General features: G+C 31.2%; 1 protein-coding gene across 1 annotated transcript; it reads right to left on the minus strand.

The window, feature by feature from the left end:
- Nucleotides 1–779: 779 nt before the first annotated feature.
- Nucleotides 780–9,015, minus strand: LOC130814107 (uncharacterized). The gene is made up of 5 exons (XM_057680110.1): nucleotides 8,735–9,015; nucleotides 8,397–8,500; nucleotides 3,624–3,705; nucleotides 3,454–3,533; nucleotides 780–1,369 (listed from the first exon to the last, which is right to left on the minus strand). The coding sequence occupies exons 1-5, from the start codon at nucleotides 8,774–8,776 to the stop codon at nucleotides 1,123–1,125; spliced, it is 555 nt and encodes a 184-aa protein (XP_057536093.1). The 5' UTR covers nucleotides 8,777–9,015; the 3' UTR covers nucleotides 780–1,122.
- Nucleotides 9,016–19,129: the final 10,114 nt, after the last annotated feature.

Raw genomic sequence — 19,129 nt, forward strand, 5'->3', positions numbered from 1 at the left:
ATGGCTATACACTATCCAACCCTTAACTATTGTAGGACCTTATTTTATGGGGATGTTTGGTAAATGGCTTTTTACTTAACTTTTTAATTAACTTTTGACTTTTAACTTGTACAAAAACTTGGACGAGATGGTCTCATTATGAGACTGTAAATTTAGGCCGGCACAATTCGCGCATATAACAACATTTCAATTTTCTGAGCATTTATTAATTTTGACCTTAAAGATATCAATTTTAAAATTTGATACCTTTAAGGTCAAAATTGATACCTTTAAGATCAAAATTGAAAAATACTCAGAAAATGAAAAAAATACTTAGGTTGCTACACGCACGAATTGAGCCAGCCCAAATTGACAGTCTCATTATCAGGTTGTCTCGTCCAAAACCAACTATTTGGCTTATTAGTTGGTCAAACAGCCAAAAAATATTGTTTGGTAAATGGTTTTTAAGCTAGCTGGAAAATTGGGTTTTAAGCCACATTAAAAAGCTACTTCAGTTAGTATTTTTTGTTGACTTCTGGCTTATTGACCCACTTTTTCTCTAATAAACAGCCAACAATCAATACCTAAATTTACCAAACATCTCCATAATAACTTTTTCAGCAAGCTTAAGAACCAACAAAAACAGCCAATATTTCCGGCTAATCAAAACTGAAAAAGACAACTTACAGCCAATTGCCAAACACCTCCTAAGTCTCCTTTGAAATCAGACCAATAAGCTAACAAATGGGAAGCAATCAATTGCGCATAGAAAGACATCTACTAGTCTCACAAGGATGGGGTGCTGAAGTTTCTCCGAACATGCATTAGCAACGTTTTAAAACTGGAATATATAATCTATACTCCGATTACTTGAAGGAGCTTAAGATTATGAGTTACAAACTTACAACCATATCAAATTTGTCAATAAATCTTCGTAAGAAGCACGACAAATAAGTAAATTACAACCTCAGACAAGGAAAATGGTTCGATGTATCATTCACAACAGATTCCTTAACAAAACTGGCTAAACTGACGAGAAAACAAAGGCTGTGGATGACAAACTTTCCTGAAGTCAAAAAAATGCATTGCAATATCATTCTACACGTCAATCCGTCATCACTAGCTGACTAGTGACTCTTCTGACTACCCTCCATTGTGCTTGTTTTGAGACTTCGGTCGCACTAGCACATTGTAGTCAAGCTTATCACGTTTTGATTGCTTACGAGAACTGTTCTCGCTTGAGGAAGGCTGTTTATTACCTTGGCTATCTTTCTTTAACTTCTTAGGATGCTTCTTTTGAGAAGATTCCCCAGTCTGTTTCCTTTTAAATTCTCCATCAGCATCGTTGTCGCCCGTATTCATATCAGTATGCTTTGATTCACCATTTTCCCTGCCAATTTCAACATCAATTCATTATTGAGGACGTTTTCTTTTCAGTTTTACCATGTTATGGAGGATTCTCACATTTATTGGGAAACACAAATGATATGTTTGGATGGAAGCAAATGCAGGAAAAATTAAGTGACGCGATAGAGGGATTACAATTACTTCATTTTGATAGCCAACAGGGAGGAGACGGAAATGATACAAAGGAAATTAAAGGAAACTCATCAATCTTCTCTTTCCACCCGTTCCTTTCCTTAACAATATCCAAACACACCCTTATAGCTAACTGAGTATAGATAACAAACAAAGGTCAATTGCAGCACACTAGTGATGAAATATAGTATGGTTTTCCTCACATCCAAGTCTGCTCTACAGAAGCATCAAAAGCGAGAATTTTAATAGAAATTTTGTATACGCTCACTACAGAAAGGTCCACTCATAATGATCAGGAATCCGAACTGAGCATTTATATATTTTTATGTTGAAACCTCCAAGGAACTGAAGAAGAAATCTCTTAAGATGACAATAAGTAACCGAATCAAGGAAAGGGTATAAGGGAAAGAGGACCCTAGATTTCCTTAAAGGTGGTTGCTTGAACATTTTTCACATCCCAAGTCCTCTTTTCTATCAAGTCTCTCAACCCCCTAACATTATTCCTTCGTTCCACTTGGGACTTAAATTACCAGTTACCACCACCTATTTCAACACATGGTTGCCTTCCAACTCAACCCCACAAGACCACAAAGATACAACACGACCACAACCTACCTAGAAACGCCATCTCTGGGGTAACCACTAACATCGATTGTAACTCTACCAACCACCATGACCTACCCATCTCAATCTCCACCAACCAAAATCGAACAAATCAAAACCAGAAACACCTGAAGAAATTCTGATAGGCGGACTCACTAAACATCAATTGCCATTACCTAGAATTAAAAATACACCAGAGAGGTAGAGGACAGACATTATAGATCTAAGTCTCCAAAACTTAGCAGAAAGTGGTAGCAGTAGCACCAAGAATACCCATATGATGTGGTCAAAAAAACTTTAACACTAACAAAACTAAAGTTTAGGTGATTCGATTTAAGCTACCATAGACCAATCTCCAAGACCGTGATAAAGAAACAAAGACTGCTAAGAAGACATGTCTTGGTGATGAAGACGGTAGCATTCAGAACAATGGAGCTGATTGACATCAATAGCAATGGTATCATATTTCTTATATAGAAGGCTAACATTGAAATGGAGGTTATGGCATGGAGGAAGATGAGAATGAAGAGCTCCTTTAGAAGGCTAGAACAAAAAAAGTTCTATAGGGTTTGATTTCTCGGGCCTACCATAACCAAACCTATGACAGATTCCCTTCATTGATTTCATTCCTATCAGTTTCAGTTCCCCGCGTACAAACTAACCAAACGATTCCTTATGATCTGGTTGCTCCCACTCACGGACCTCTAAATTTCATTCACTGCCAGCAGCAACATTTTTCTTAATACTTTTAAATCTTTTGGTTAATTTTAGATAGTGAAGACATAAACAGGGGTCTTGATAAGCAAACATGAAGACAAAATGAAAGAAAATTCTTTATGTTCATATGTATGTGCAAAGAAGACTGAAGATACATCGCTTAGAAAAGCGGAAGTTTGGAATTTCGGAATTTTCACAAGCTTAAAAGAAAAAAGAAGGTAGGCCAAGGATGCTAGGAGTGAAAAATGACATGAAGAATTGGAGTTTGCGATAGCATATGACAATAGATAGCACTAAATAAAATATATGTAAACGATCGATGAAATTGATTTTGTTAATTGTATAGTAGTATTAGAGAGAGCCAAATAAAGTATAATCTTTGTTATCGGTGATGTTCTAGTTCATATAGTCGACCTCATAGGTTAGGATAAGATTTTGGTCGTTTGGCATTGTTCTGAAGCTATTTTTTTAGCTCCCAGCATATTCATGAGAAATCACTTCCTATCTCCAGGTCATCTCCTATACAAATTGTAGTCTTGCATATTATCACGTGATTCATGTTTCCATTTCCAAGCTTATAATAGTTGACGGACAAAAAAATCAAACATTACATACCTGCCAGATTTTCTTCCACTCTGAAAGATAGACGATGTTGAAGCTTCTACTTCTTCAGTAGCAGCCTCATCATTCAATTTCTACCAAGACAAGGTTCAAAATAAGTAAAAAGCGCAAAAGGAGTCCAAAAGGCTGATGCTAAAGAATACATCACTCAACATGTTACTCACATCAATGGTAGGATTAAAGTTCTGAAATGACATGCGACCTCTTACAGTCCCAGGATGAGGATCTCCTTCCATGATGACAACACTGCACAATATCACCCATGAACTTAGCCTTTCTCTTTCAATGGAATCAAATGAGCAGAGACAAATGAACTCATGTTAACTTTAGGTATTCAGGGATGACAGCTAAAATGTAAACATGTAGCTCTTATGTAAATCTAACTAAACATATTAGAATCTCAGCATCCACCAGCAACGCCCTAAGCCCCATAACTCCCAAAACTCAATTTAAAAAATATGTACACACAAAATACCCGAGAGATTTGTCGAAACAGGGTGAGAAATTAATTTGCACAAAAGAATTAGAGATATAACTAAACAAAATAGCGCCTTCAGAACAAAAAGGCTTATAATATTCCCACAAAATCCAATAAAAAACCTATTCATATATAAATTGCAAAGGAGCTAAACTCTTATCTATCATAATTATTTTTCACCTAGGGCGTAAGCACTTGTGGGTAGTCAAATACTTAGGCCTTCTATCAGGAAAGCAGAGTGAGAAAATGTCAAGTTGCCAAATACTTAGGCCTAGTAGCACCAGACACTGTTAACACATTGCATTATTTACACATGCCTAAACACTAAATGCAACAAATAAAAAATAAGAGCCGGAAAACTAACAGTAAAAGACTAACTAACCTATATCCGAAAATGATTTGAGTCATAAACAACACGGAGGAATTGAACATGGTTATTAAATGATACGAAATCGTAACACGACATCATAGAGACAACATACTCAATGTGGGTAACTTTTGGTTTATTTTATTATTATAGTTTATATTATTAATCAAGTCTAACATAATGCATTATTTATAGGCATTATATTTCCTACTAAGATGTGATATATGGTAGGGGATATTATGAAAGTACGAGAGATATGGGCTCAGTTCGTCAATTGCAACTTTAGGAAGCAAGAAAGGTTAAAATTGAGTTTGATACATATTTTAATTTGGTTTATCTATATTATTTGTTAAAAAATTGATTGAGTGTTATTTCACACTAACGCAACACTTGTTGCGTCGGTTAATAACCGACACAATATGCTTTTTACAACTGAGAGTTGGTTAGTTTTTCTTGTTGTCTCTCCTATTTCATGGAAAAGAGGTCAACCAATGCGGAAAACCACTCCATATCAAGTCTCACGTGTGAATTGAAGTGATTGAATTTAGTTCCTATCTCCTAGAAAACTTGTTGCATAGGAATACCACTCCATGCCTTTTGCAACTCCCAAAACTCATGTCATTCCTATCAATTTCATTTCTCTAACCTACCATAACCAAACCTAGATTTCAAATTCCCTTCATTGATTTCATTCCTATCAGTTCTATTCCCCGTGTATAAACTAATAGCCAAACTATTCCTTATGTGTTCCCACTCTTAGAGCTATATATTCCTTTCACGACAAGTTGCATCATTTTGCTTATTTTATATCTTTTGGCTAATTTTAGATACTGAATAAATAAAAAGGGTTCTTAACATAGAGGACATGGAAGACAAAATAAAAGAATTATATGTGCTAAGAAGACTGAAATTCATCTTTTAGAAAAGCGTAAGTTTTAAATTTCGAAAGTTTCAAAGGCCTAGAAGAGAAAAAGGTAGGCCAAATATGCTAGGATTGAAGAATTGGAATTAGCAATAGCATGACAATCGAGACCATTGGATGAAGAAAAAAAGTATGTGAATGATCAATGAAATTGATTTTGTTAATTGTATATTAGTATTTGATCGAGCCACATAATGTATAATCTTTGTTGTCGATGATGTTTGGGTTCATAATGTTAAGTGTTGATGGTGACTTGAGTGCACCAAATAAATTATATGCATTAGTGAGTGCATAGATATGAGATCCAATGTAGGATTAAAGATGGGTGATTAAGTAGGACTTGATGTGGTGTTTAAGAGTGTAGTCAATGCATGAAGTAATGAAGGCGATGAAGTAAATCTTAAACATGGTGTTATTAAGCATGATGAATGATAATTAATGAGAAGATTAAAGGGTAAAGAAAAGATTCTTGATCGAGGTACTCAAGGAACAAGTCTTGCCTTGAACGAGCATCAAAACAGTAGCAAAACAGAATGTCGGGAAAAGAACTGCTCGAACAAGCGAAATGGTGCTTGAACGAGCAGTTAGCTGGCTGCTGATCAGAAGGTTGCATTATAGGCTGCTCGAACGAGCTGGGTATAGGCTCAAACGAGCAGTTTTCTCAGTACAGCAGCATTGGATCCTTTTGTTGATCGATTCACTTGCTTGGAGATGTTACATTCTCATTTATTCTTAGCCTTAATTATGTGATCTCATTAAATGTATAGTCCCCTATAAAAAGCGCATATGTACCCCAAACCTAAACACATAGCCTAATCTCTTCTCTATTGTAATTCTCCGTTTGAGAGTTCTTTGAACTCCTTTGTGATAATATATGTGAGATATTGCACACCTCCGAGGAAGTAGTCAAAATTGGACGAACCTCGTAGATCATTGTGTCATTTTTATTGCATTATTATCTCTTACAAACATTAGTTCATTGAAAGTGTAATTTGTTCATCAAAAGATTTCATACCCTCGACCTTGGTGATATTAGAGTTTGAAACATGTTGTTTGAACTCTAATACAAACATCGTTCTCACATATACTCAACCTCAATCAAAAGTAATCAAGTTTACAACATAAACTGCTTATGGAATTTTACAACATACTCGTAAGACATATTACTTCAATAGTCACAACTCACAACTAGTTTCTCCAAACAGATTGTGCTTTGAGTTACTGCTTCCTCTAGACAAAGATAAGCATGTGTTTATCAACCAAAATCAGCTTCATTATCACAAAGAAAATCCATCTTTCCAAAGATTATAGATTGAAGTAGAAAGGGTGAAAAGCTAGCACTAATATTGAACCCTAAATGCAACTACCCTTACCTTTAGGATCATAACCTAGTAGAAGTAGTCATAGGATATTTTATGCCTCAATATTAGAAATGGTTTTACTGTTATTTTGACCATCCTACGTTCCCTGAGAAACTTGTTTTCTATGAAACTATAGAAGTAGCTTAACGAATTGAATTAGGTAAAGAACTACACTTACATAATTCTAGTATATGCTCAGTTACATTTTTTTTACATGCCGTTGATTGGTTGGTGCATCTAATGTCTTTTACTATACTTGCAACCTTATAAGAACCTAGAGGAGTTCATTTGGGTAATCAGGTTAGTTTCGGGTAAGGTATTTCAGGCCAGATCAAAATCGAGTTTTGTGTCTACATTGATTATTATGTCATTGTACATTACAAGGTCTATGAAACTGATTCGAACATCAAATTAGCGTCTATGTCAAATCTTCATCCACATACAACCAAAATAATTTAAGATTATGACAAATACTAATCAAGTCTAATGAATTAAATCTTATTAAGTTTGAAAAATGACAATAGTAGACCAAAACAATCAAAGAAAATTGAGTAACAAAACATAATTTCACACAACATAAATTCATCCCATACCTAACAGAGCTTCTCTTGCGAAAGCAATTGCTTAATTACTTACTCAAACAAGCCTTGTTTAGAGATAGTGACCTCTGTTTTGCAGAAAGTAAACACTAATAATATAATAAATACACCATTTTTCAACGGAAGCAGCTTTGCAGAACATAACCAGTCAACAACTTCACTTAAAGACTCTAATCTACCCTCTGTTTTTTTATACTTCCTCTAGTTCTACATTGAAGACTCTAATATAATTATTTGCTACACTTTTTGTTTTCTCATTATCCAATGTACTATTTGATCTTTAATATTTTTATTTGCACATATAATTAAAAATGATTAAAAGTTGATATTATGAAAATATATATTAAGACGAATAAAACAAGATTCTACTTGACTATGTTTATTCTTATATAACGAATAAAAGGTAAAACAATGTCAATCACAAAAAATAGTATTAACCATTCAAACATAGCAACTAATTTCAACCAAAGGAAGTAATTTTTCCTTAAATAAGACTAATGAAGATCAGAATTCTCAATATAATGCCAAAAAATTTTATCCACACAATACCGTCCACATAGAATTTTCTTTTTGGAGGTAATGACAAAGCTAAGAGAACCGCTAGCAATATTAATGATTCTACATCCAACTGCTAACATGGTTAGCGGTTCTATTCATAAAGAAAAACCAATAATGTTAGTCTTCCCTATTTCGGTTCACTAATTCTAGGCTAAATCATGAAAAACAGTCACAAGATTGTTAACCAGTTCAAGCTAATTTTCTACATTTTAGCCTAAATTTACTTCACTAAATAGGAGAAACCGCTAACAATTTTTGAAAATAGAAACCTGAACAATGTTAACGACTTTTCCTATGCATTTTTGGGTGAAAAACCAAGGTTATCTAGTAAAGTAAAACTGCTAACAGTTCATTCAAGAAAACACCAATGCTGCAAGCAGTTTATAGCTGAAATCAATGAATTCTACACCAATCTTACGTGGACGATACTGTATGAACAAATTTAAGTTCTTGATTAGGATTTTTCATCTTTAATGGCATCAATTTAAGGGTGCCAATAATAGCATCTACCGACTCCATCAAAATTGTAATACAACTCAAACTGAAATTCAAGATTCAGTACTGAAAAACAAATAGCAGGTATGAACACACAGTTGATCTTAAAATTATAAACAATGTCAAGATTTTGTGAAATCAATAAGAGTAATCCTACCATTTTCTACTAACATTACTAGGTGAAAAAACATTCCCATCTGGCTTGGTTTCTTCCACTTCCTGCTTAGATTTCTCCACTTTCTGAGTTGCCCTTTGCATAAACTTTAACACAGCAATTTTCCAGATAACCACACAAAAACAAGATGAAAAAAGAGGGAATTTTCATGAGCTCAAAGAATGTATAAAACCAATCAAGATTGAAGACCAATAGAAAAAACTTAAATAAGAATATCCCACGTGAAAATTAACATTACCCAGTTTGATTTTCAATGTAAAGAAACTAAATGCAGAGATTAATATACAAATTACAAATTACAAGATTTAATTTGATGTTACCTTCAAGTTCATCAAAGTACTCGAAAGCTCCCTCTTCGCCATGCTTTCTATCCCCTTTATCTTCTTTGCTCTCTGTATTTTACTTAAAGAAGAGGCAATCTTTTTCCCAAAAATTCAACTTGTTTCTCCTGGTTGGCGGAGAAGGGTTTGAGCAATTGTGATTTTGAAAGTCCAAGGATTTTGTAGAACAAGGGTTTTTTGTGAGAAAGCAAAAGGCACTTCATCCTCTCATGTGACAACGGGCCAGGGTTCCGAGGGTCGGGCTGGGTGGTCCGGGTTGGAGATAGATTCTTGACTAGATGCCTAGATGGCCAGACCTATTGATTTTTAACTCATGAATTGACTCGTAGGTTATATTTCCTCCGGTCGCAACGTTGGAAATACAAGTATCATTCACTTAGTTTTCTTAATTTATGATTAATTTGAAATTTATAAGTTAAAATATAGTCAAGTGAGATCTTAATTGATTCGTCTCGATATAAAGATTATTCGTATCAAATTTTATAATTTTGTATTATAAATAATTATAGATATTAAGGATTGAATTAGTGCATTGGATCGCGTGAAAAAGCAAATATTAAAAGTATTTTAGAGCGAAGAAAATAACTTAAAAATTTAACACATAAGTGATAATGTAGGGAGAAGTTGTGACAAGTCTGATTGTAATCCAAATCAGTCGTTTTGACTCGTATTTTTTGTTTTCAGTTTTTGAGTTTCACGTAATTATTGTTTGGTTGAAATTCACTATATTTCAATTTAACTTTTTTGAATCAATATATTTTGTCAAACCTTTAAAATAGTAATGATAAGAAGTTTCTTTTAAAAAAAAAAACCCAACCCGATGTGAAAATGACCGAATATAAAAATGATTAGACTCGAATTGGAATTGATCTGAAACTGGTTTGATAACATATGAATGACTGTAGCAATTTGGGTCAAATCACATTATTAAATAAGATTTTTTTTATGCCCTCATTTTCATTTTACCAATAATTTTCTTATAGAGAAACAATCTTGAATGATAATAAATAAATTCAATGCTCTCTGTTATCTCTCTAGAAACAAACAGACACTACAATTGTTCAATTTAGGGTTCATGCATTTGATCTTCAACGTTTATTTGTTTACTTTGATCATGATCCTCCATTTTTGTTGGGCTTTTGCTTACTCCTACTATGTATCAAGTAGGGGAAGACCTAAGAAGTTTTCCCAATGAATTTTGTAAGAGTAACTACATATAATTCGAAATTCCTCTATGATTCTGCAAATTCTATCATTGTGAATCCTCTAATATCTTTGATTACTAATGGTTTGGATGTCCGAGTAGTGATGACTATGATTCCTGTTCCCTCTAACAATGATTGTGAATGAGGAGACTAAGGATGTAACACCCCCATTAATTTTCACTTTGGGTTTACTCAAACTTTAAAAATTAAATTTACTAAATTAATATTAACTTGATTAATTTTTACTTGACTTAATAATATTTTATTAGAATTTAGTATAACTATAAGATTTTAGTTAGTTATTTATTTTTAAAAAGTAGTTTTGCTAAGTATTAAGTTTTATAAAAAAAATGGATCTACTCACTATTCATGGTGAAGATAATAAACAAAAACCATAAAATGAAACTAAGCATGATAATAGATTATAATAATAATACTTGCACGAAAACAATAATAAAATGTGAGAGACACAATTAAAGATCCAAGAGACAAAAATATGAAGAACAATACTATATTTATCAAATGACAATTTCTAGAAAAAACAATTAAAGTTTGACAAGGAAAGATTAAACTAATACAAATTTGATAAAGAAAGATTAAACTAATAATAAGAAAGTAAATCAAAGACGAGAAATTAAAATGACAAGAAATTAAAAGATTACAAGAATTTAAAATGGTGTTCTATGGAGGAAGATAAAGGAACAAGAAAAAGGAGGAATGAGAAGAGGTTTTTAATCTCCCTCCTTGTGCACCTCTCCCAATGAGGCTTAACCTAAATGATATATTAACCACTAAATAAATCCTAAGAACTTAATTAAAAATAAATATAAAATAAAATATTACGAAATTAAAGTGATGAAAAAAGGGCTGCACAAAAACCAGAAGATAAAGCCTAGTCGGCGGCATTTTCCATAACATATAAACCGAGTCGGCTTTTTATTCTAACAATTGCAGCAAACTTTGAACAATCATCATTTCTTACTCGGTTGTCGGAATCAAGAATAGTATACCATTAGAAAGCTCTTGAAGTCTTGTTTCCAATGTCGCAAACCTTGTATTCACGCGATCTTCCTATAAAAAGTTATGACCAAAAGAGTAGACATACATTAAATTTCACCTCAAAACTTTTGCATTATAAACACTCTTTTACTCTTTTGCTCATTTTCTTTGTAGAACATCTTCACCCGAGCTAAAATATCCTTAGTGAAATCCGTCATCATAAAAAAATAAGAATTATGCTTAAAACAATCAAAACCACTCAAAATCAACATGAATAACCAAAACGAGTAAAGTAACATAAATCTTCAAAATAAGCACGAAATTACTAACAACGACCATCATTAAGGAGTATAAAATTATATAAATAAATGCAAATAATTGCACTTATCATTTGAACATGTAAAAAGAAAGACATTTAATTCTCCCATCAAGAGGGTTAAGAGTATCACAATGGAGCATAAGAGTAGTTGAGGAAGACCTAAGAAAACGTGATTAAGCAAATTAAGAATGACTTGAGTGATATGCACCTCTCCGCGGACCTGAGGATAGGAACAGTTGGAGACGCCATATTCATATTTCAGAATACTAGATTGTATCTTTAGTTGTCTTTTTTGCCCTAGTGTCTAGTTGCTTCTTACTCGTTCCTTGTTGACTATTTATTTACTCATCGTATTTGTTATATTGCTTCAGTCCCAGTTTGATTTGATAATGTTGTTTTCTGCAAGTAGTTTTACTCTTGAGGCATCAATGTCTATCTTATTCCTCTTAATGCAGGGCTCTTTCGTTTTGGGGGTAGAATTGACCACATTCCTCTAATCCTCTCTTTGAATTGTCTGTTACCTTTCCTCACCCAGACCCTAATTTCGAGCTGACGATCAATTCCCAAAATCAGCTCCTCTATCAATTTTTCGTTGTGTGTGGTTCCTTCACTCAGTGTGTATGGCGGCATTCTTAGTTGGTTTTTCTTCTCCAACTTCCCCTTGGCTTCATCAATTTCCATTGTAACGGTAAGTTTTTTCAATTTAAGTTGAATTTCAAATCCCTTTCCTTTTTCAGTTTTGAACTTTGTCTTGAATTTCGATCTCATAATTAAGTTCATCATCTGAATGTCAATGTCAATATGATTTTTCTCTTCATCAATTCCCTTTTCTGTTTGTCTTGAATTTCAAGTTCATCATCTCCCCAAATCAAGTTCAATTTCAATATTAGATTGATTTCTATTTCTTGTTTTTGATTTTCGATTTATTGATTTCATTAATGTAATAGACTCAAAAATCTTAATCTTAATCTTCCGATTAATTATTCCGAATTTTCAATTCAAATTCCTAATCCTTTGGTTATCCATGTCGAACCATCTTTAATTCCTAAACCTTTTTCCGATTTTATAATTTTTTTCAAATATTAAACTTTAAATTATTATTTTGTTTAAATTTTTTTTATAAGCACTAAAATATTATTTTATTATTTTATAATACGAAAAGTAAAATTTTATTATTATATTTACGATTTTGTAAAATGTTACGTTTTAAGTTTCCTTCCTTAAACTAACATTACTACTTATTATTTTAACCGTATAACTTTTATTTAATTATTTTATACCTAAAAATTAGCCACGTTTTATTATTAACTTTAATTATAGTTTTAATCAAAATTTTCTAAGTAAACTATCATATTTTCAATATTAAACCTTAATCAAATTTACACATTATTCTAAAGCATATCCAATTGTATAAAATAAAACAAAAATTTGATGAACTAAAATCCATTTTATTTAACCCCATGATATTCATCACTTATACAAGCTGCTACCATTTTCTTACACAGGTTAACCTTCTTCTACACTTCAATCTCTTATACATTCACTTACACACTCCAACTCTTATAAGTTTACTTCCACACTACAAATACTTACAAGTTTACTTTCACACTCCAAGTCTTACAATTTTACTTCTACACTCCAACTCTTACACATACACTTACATACTCCAAACCACTTACACAAGTTAACTTTCTTCCATACTCCTAACATTCTTATTCATACAACTTATGAACTAGAAATTTCTCAAAACCCATTATAAATACCCCTTTGCCATGAGAACACTTCAACCTCCATCATCAAATCTTTCTAACATTTTTTCTTATATCTTCTCTTCACTAAAATCTTACTAACTTAATATCTTTATTATTAGTTGAAGAAATTCAAGAAGATGGAGCTTAGAACACTCTTTATTTAGCTTAAATCATCATCATTATGGAGCATTATTAGGTTATTACTTTGGATACTTAATGTATCATTATTTTTGGAGTTTGAATTTAATTATTTTAGGAGCTTAGAAGATCATCATTATTTTGGGAGTTTAGATTAATTATCTTTATAGCATTATTATCTATTTGGAGGATCTTATTTCTTATTATTTTCCTAATTAGTACTTAGAACTAATCTTTGGTGTTAGTATGGTATAACTTCTTACCCTATTTTTTTGTAGAATTTTACATTATATTTACTTTATAATATGCAAAGTATGAATATATGCTAATATATTTTAGTAAGAAGTTAGTTTAATGAAATTATAATCAAGATCATATTAAGTATGTGTATGCTAAAAGTATCTTTTAGTATGTTAGTTTAATAATCTTTGAACAAGTTTAGGAAGTTGGGTGCAAAATTATATTCTAATGATATTAACTATGATTCATGTTTATGAGTTATGTATTACATTAGGAATGTTATTATATTTAAGAATTTTTATGTTAAAACTTTATTAATATGTTTATGTTAGCCTTCAAATTAGTTTATAAGGTAGTAAGTTATTTTATGAACTTATTTTTTATTAAGTATGTTTATATTAAGAATATTGTTATTATACTTTATTTTGAGATTTAAGTTTATCTTTAAGGTTATATTAAATTTCTAAGTTATTGCGTAAAATTTTTATTTTTGTAGGTGATCATGTTAATTATTTTAAATCTAGAATTTAGTATGATAAATTAAACGGATAATTCATGATATACCACTGAATTTCTTCGAAATTCACCATATACCACACAAAATGTTTTAATTCACCATATACCATTGAGTTTTCATCATTTAGCACAAAATACCATTAATGACAACTGCCGTTAGTGTGCCGTTTGTGGTAAATTATTAATTCACCATATACCATTAATTGTTTTTTTTTTTGCGTCGTCAAATATCATTTTTTTTAAATATAGCCGTTGGAATTGTGATAAACAAAAGAAGAGTCATACAAACCAAGTAGTTAACATTTTGTTCAAAAACAACTTGACACTAAACACTGTTCACCAAAAATAAACATTGTTTCTGATCAGTTTCTTAACTGCAATACCATGCAATTGTCTTCCAAATTTTAGTGTCTTTTCTTCTCCACACGCCTTCAGAACACTACATATAGTATGTTCATTCAGAAAATATCTGTTGACCAGCATTCGTAATAGCAGTGAGAGCACTTTCTCACTGTAACCTGTTGCGAGCAAGAAGTGATCATCGTAGTCCAAGCAACTATATCCCGCTTGTTTATCCTATCAAAGATTCTTAAAGCACTTTGAATCACCAGATTGTGCCTAGAAATACAAGATACCACTTTCTACAATCAAATTGCTCCATCTACCTTTGATAATACAAGCATGAACTTGCTTGCATAGCTCATAATTCAGCCTCTTTCCACTCAAAATCAACACACACACACACATACATCATCCCTTTTGCTTCAATACCCGACTTCATAAACTCTTAAAAAATCAAATTTCAAATACCCATTTTGCATTGCAGTCCAAAAAGCAACATTAGTTCAAAGATTTCATCGAACACCTTACAAGCTTCCTTTAACTTCCCAAATCTCAAATACCCATTAATCAAATTATTATCTATAAACACAAATACTTTCATTTTACTCTTCAAAATGAAATCATGTACCACCTTAATTTCTTTCAATTTAGAACGTGATTGAAGGCAAGAATTCAACCAAAATGGATCACGTTCAACCCCATCACAGACTCGTGTTCCGTAAATTTAGCAACTGAGTTTTCAGCTATTGTTAGATTTGACGCAAAAAGTGGTATTTGACGCAAAAAAAATTAATGGTATATGGTGAATTAATAATATACCACAAACGGCACACTAACGGCAGTTGTCATTAATGGTATTCTATGCTAACGGACGAAAACTCAATGGTATATGGTGAATTAAACCATTTTGTGTGGTAGATGGTGAATTTCGAAGAAACTCAGTGGTATATCATAAAATATTTGTAAATTAAATTAAGTCGTTCTTTTAAAGTGAAAAGGGCCCAAAACACTCATAGGTCATTTGACCACTATCATATAAAAAAAAAAAGAGTTTGATTTACTATTTTAAATTATTACAACTATTTTTGTGATAATTATAAAATAACAATTTAAAAAGATATTTTTGAGAAATTTTTTTAAGTTATTAAATGTTGAAGTGTTTTTCTTGAATATATGAGATTTCATAATAAAAGTAACTTTTAATCACTATTTAGTAAAAAGTATTTTATTTGCTAACTATTTTACCAAAATTTTTGTAAAATGATGTAAAAGTATTTTTAGTATACTTGCCGCTCAAACTATGTATGAAATATTGATTTTGTGAGATTACAAGTTTTACTTGTTTTATAATTAGAAATATTGACTTTTGTGAAAATTATAAGTTTGACTTGTTTGAAAACTAGAAATATTAATTTTTATGAAATTATAAATTTTTATTTGTTTTACAACTAGAATGTTGATTTTTGCAAACCTAAGTTCACTTGTTTTTTTAAACTTAAAATATTGACTTTTGCTGAATTTGTAGAATTTTGAATACTTATCCAAATGATACAATTTAAACTTGAATTTTAATTAGAGTATTTAATTTGTTTTCTTGAAGAGAATAAAATTTTATTTATTGTAAAGTTGGAAATGTTGATTTTAGGAACTTTTTTAAAGAGAAATAGATTTTAGTCGCTACTATTGGAAAATATTAATTTGGAGACTATTAATAGAATATTAAGTTATTAGTGTGAATTTAGTGAACTAATAAAAATAAAGTTATAAATAAAATTAATATTTTAAAATAATATTGAGAAAGAACCTTTAAAGAATTGAACCTTGAGTTTCCTCTTGATACTAGCAATAAGCATTTTTTATATTCTCATATTTCTAGAAAGCTAAGTAAACGGTGAAATTAATGATTGAATATGGCTTATTTATTCTAAAAATAGTGATAAATATTTTGTTTTAGTTCTAAGTTGTTCCAATCTATTAGTAATAGATGGTTTACGTGATTAGAAGCATATTAGTGAAGGGCTTAAACAACATGAAAAATAATATTGAGCATATGAATAATATGATTAGTTGATGAATTAAGAGTAAGGTTATCTAAAAATGAAACAATTTGATGAAAACTTACAAGAAGCAATTAAATAAGAGAAAGATCGTTGGAGGCAAGTTTTAATAACAATATTTTTTCAGCTGTGAAATGTCTTGTACCTATAATTTGGCTTTTAGAGGATCTAATGAAAAAATTTATAAAGATAGTAATGGTAATTTCTTAGGATTAATTGAAATGATTGCGAAATTTGATGTAGTCATGCAAGATCATGTTAGACACATAACAATAGAGAAATAAATTATCATTCTATTGTATATAAAATTCAAAATAAATTTGATTTTGCTATTAGCTCAAAATGTGAAAAATTCTATAATAAGGACATTCAAAGAGTCAAAATATTTTTCCATCATTCTTGATTGTACACCTGAATTTTCTCATCAAGATAAAATGACTCTTATAATACGGTGTGTGAATATGTCAATAAGTAAAATAAAAATTCAAGAGTATTTTATAGAGTTTTTGGAGGTGAATGATACTTCTAGATTAGGACTATTTGCTGAATTGCAATTAAATGTATTAAAGTCTCTTAATCTTGATGTCGATGATATAAGATGTGAAGGTTATGATAATGGTTCTAATATGAAAGGAAAACATCTTTATATAAGTGTTTACTTGAAATAAACCCTAAGGCCTAGAGTATTATATATGCCTTTTGATTGTCATAGTTTGAAATTTTTGAATCTTGCTCTTTAGGACATGGCACATTCTTGCTAATGAGCCAGTTCTTTCTTCCATTAAAGATCTCTTTGCATTGGCACAAATCCAAATTGGTTCTCTGATATGGAGGTACATCTCTTCATACATATCTTTATCTCTCTTTTCCATGACTTCATGCCATGACTCATGAGTTTTATTCCGGATATTTGGAGCAATTTCGGACATCTTATTTATTCTTGTAAATGGGCACTAGAGTACTTCTTCTCTAGTCATTGGGCATCTTGTTATTCGTCCAAATCTTGTTGAAAAGATAAGTTAGCCAAATTACTCGAATCGACCTTGGTATCTCCATTCATTAATAGGTATACCATCCAACCAACGCTTTCTTTAGCTCCATTTTCTTTGAAGCCCCATTCACCTCTATTTTTGTATTATTCCCATAAATTCTCTATTCTCATCTAAGGTAGTGATTGTCCTGGTCCCAACAACATTTTTTTGTTCTCCATTAAATAGATTATCAAAATACTCCCTTCATCGATCATTGATGTTCTCATCCTAAACTAGAATGTTCTTTATCTCATATTTAATACACTTTGTTACACTATGTCATTAGTTTTTTTACCTCCTCTTTCCATCCAATATCTTTTTCTCCTTATTTATTAGAATCTAGTTTGTCAAACACCTCTTTAAAAATATTTAATTTTACCTCGCAAATTTCTACTCTTGTCTTGGTATTGATTTCCTTATAATTGGCTAAAGTTTGCTCATTCCTACATTTTCCTGATGCGAGATAGCATTTTTTTCTTTTACATGATAATTTTTTTCAGTTCCTCATTTCACCATGTTGTATCCTTATTTACTATTAAACTACCCCTAATGCTACTAAAAATCTCCCTAGTTATTCGAATAATGTAAGTTATGAAACCTTTAGCAATATTCTTTTTCAATGTTATGGTCTTTAGCTTTCTTTATCTTTGGTCTTACATGAAGGCAAATATCTACAATAAGGTGTTTGTGTTGGGCCACAATATTCTGGGATAACCTTACAGTTTAAGCAACTACTCAAGATCGCCCCTTGGCTAAGAAGAGCGTAGGCCCACTCACAAAAATTATAATGCCCTTAGTGTCATGGGTGAAGCCACATGAAGGATCGGGGGAGGCTCGGCCCCCCTTGCTGAAAATATAATCCTTTATAATTTTGGCTTTGGCCCCATACTAATATGATATATACTTTAAAGAGAGTAAAAATATAACAAAAAATACTATAGCTCAATGGTTGAAGTAACACATTTATAATCTAAGGTTAAGGGATTAAACCCTAATGTAAACTATTATTTTTTATAGACTAATAAATTTATATTATAATGTCCTTTTTAGTGTGCGTCTATATTTTTTTCTATCTTAATTTTAGTAGTGTTTTTATGGAGACTTATTAGGCAAATATATGGAGTCAAAGACATTTAGTTTTTTCAAAAATAATTATTATAGGAAAGCTTCAACACTATTTATTCTTTGTTAAATATAATTTTTGACAATGATTTAAATTCATTTCAATCTATATGATTTTAGTATCTTCGTAGCTTAACGAAAGTTTAATGGTGTTCGTTTGGGTTATCGTTGATTTCGGGTTAGGTGTTTCAGGTGGGTTTGAAATCGGATTTTGTGTCCATATTGTTTTTACATAATTGTAAACTATTTTAAAAGTTGAGTCAAATCGGACTCGGTTACAGTGTCGTATAAATTTCAGGTCATCGTGTCTATTTTGAACACCTCTATTTTTTATATAATAAACAATTTTTTAATATATTGACAATTATTGTCCTCTAATTCAAAATCCTAGTTGCGCCCCAGCTGTGTAGTTGCTAGAAATTAAACTTCACCCCCACAAGCAAATTGATGCATGCATTTCAACTAGGCTATAACAATTATTTTGATTTTTGTTATCAAGTTTATTTATTAATAATATACCTACTTTTACTATTGCATTTTATTAACAAACAAGTAACACGTTTTTTTTATGTATCATTAGTGGTTTTATTTTTATTTTTTAAGGTAAAATTTTGTGATTTTTTTGAAGATTGAATTTTTTAGAGGGTATATTAA

This window comes from Amaranthus tricolor, chromosome 5 (assembly GCF_026212465.1).
Source record: "Amaranthus tricolor cultivar Red isolate AtriRed21 chromosome 5, ASM2621246v1, whole genome shotgun sequence".
NCBI lineage: Eukaryota > Viridiplantae > Streptophyta > Magnoliopsida > Caryophyllales > Amaranthaceae > Amaranthus > Amaranthus tricolor.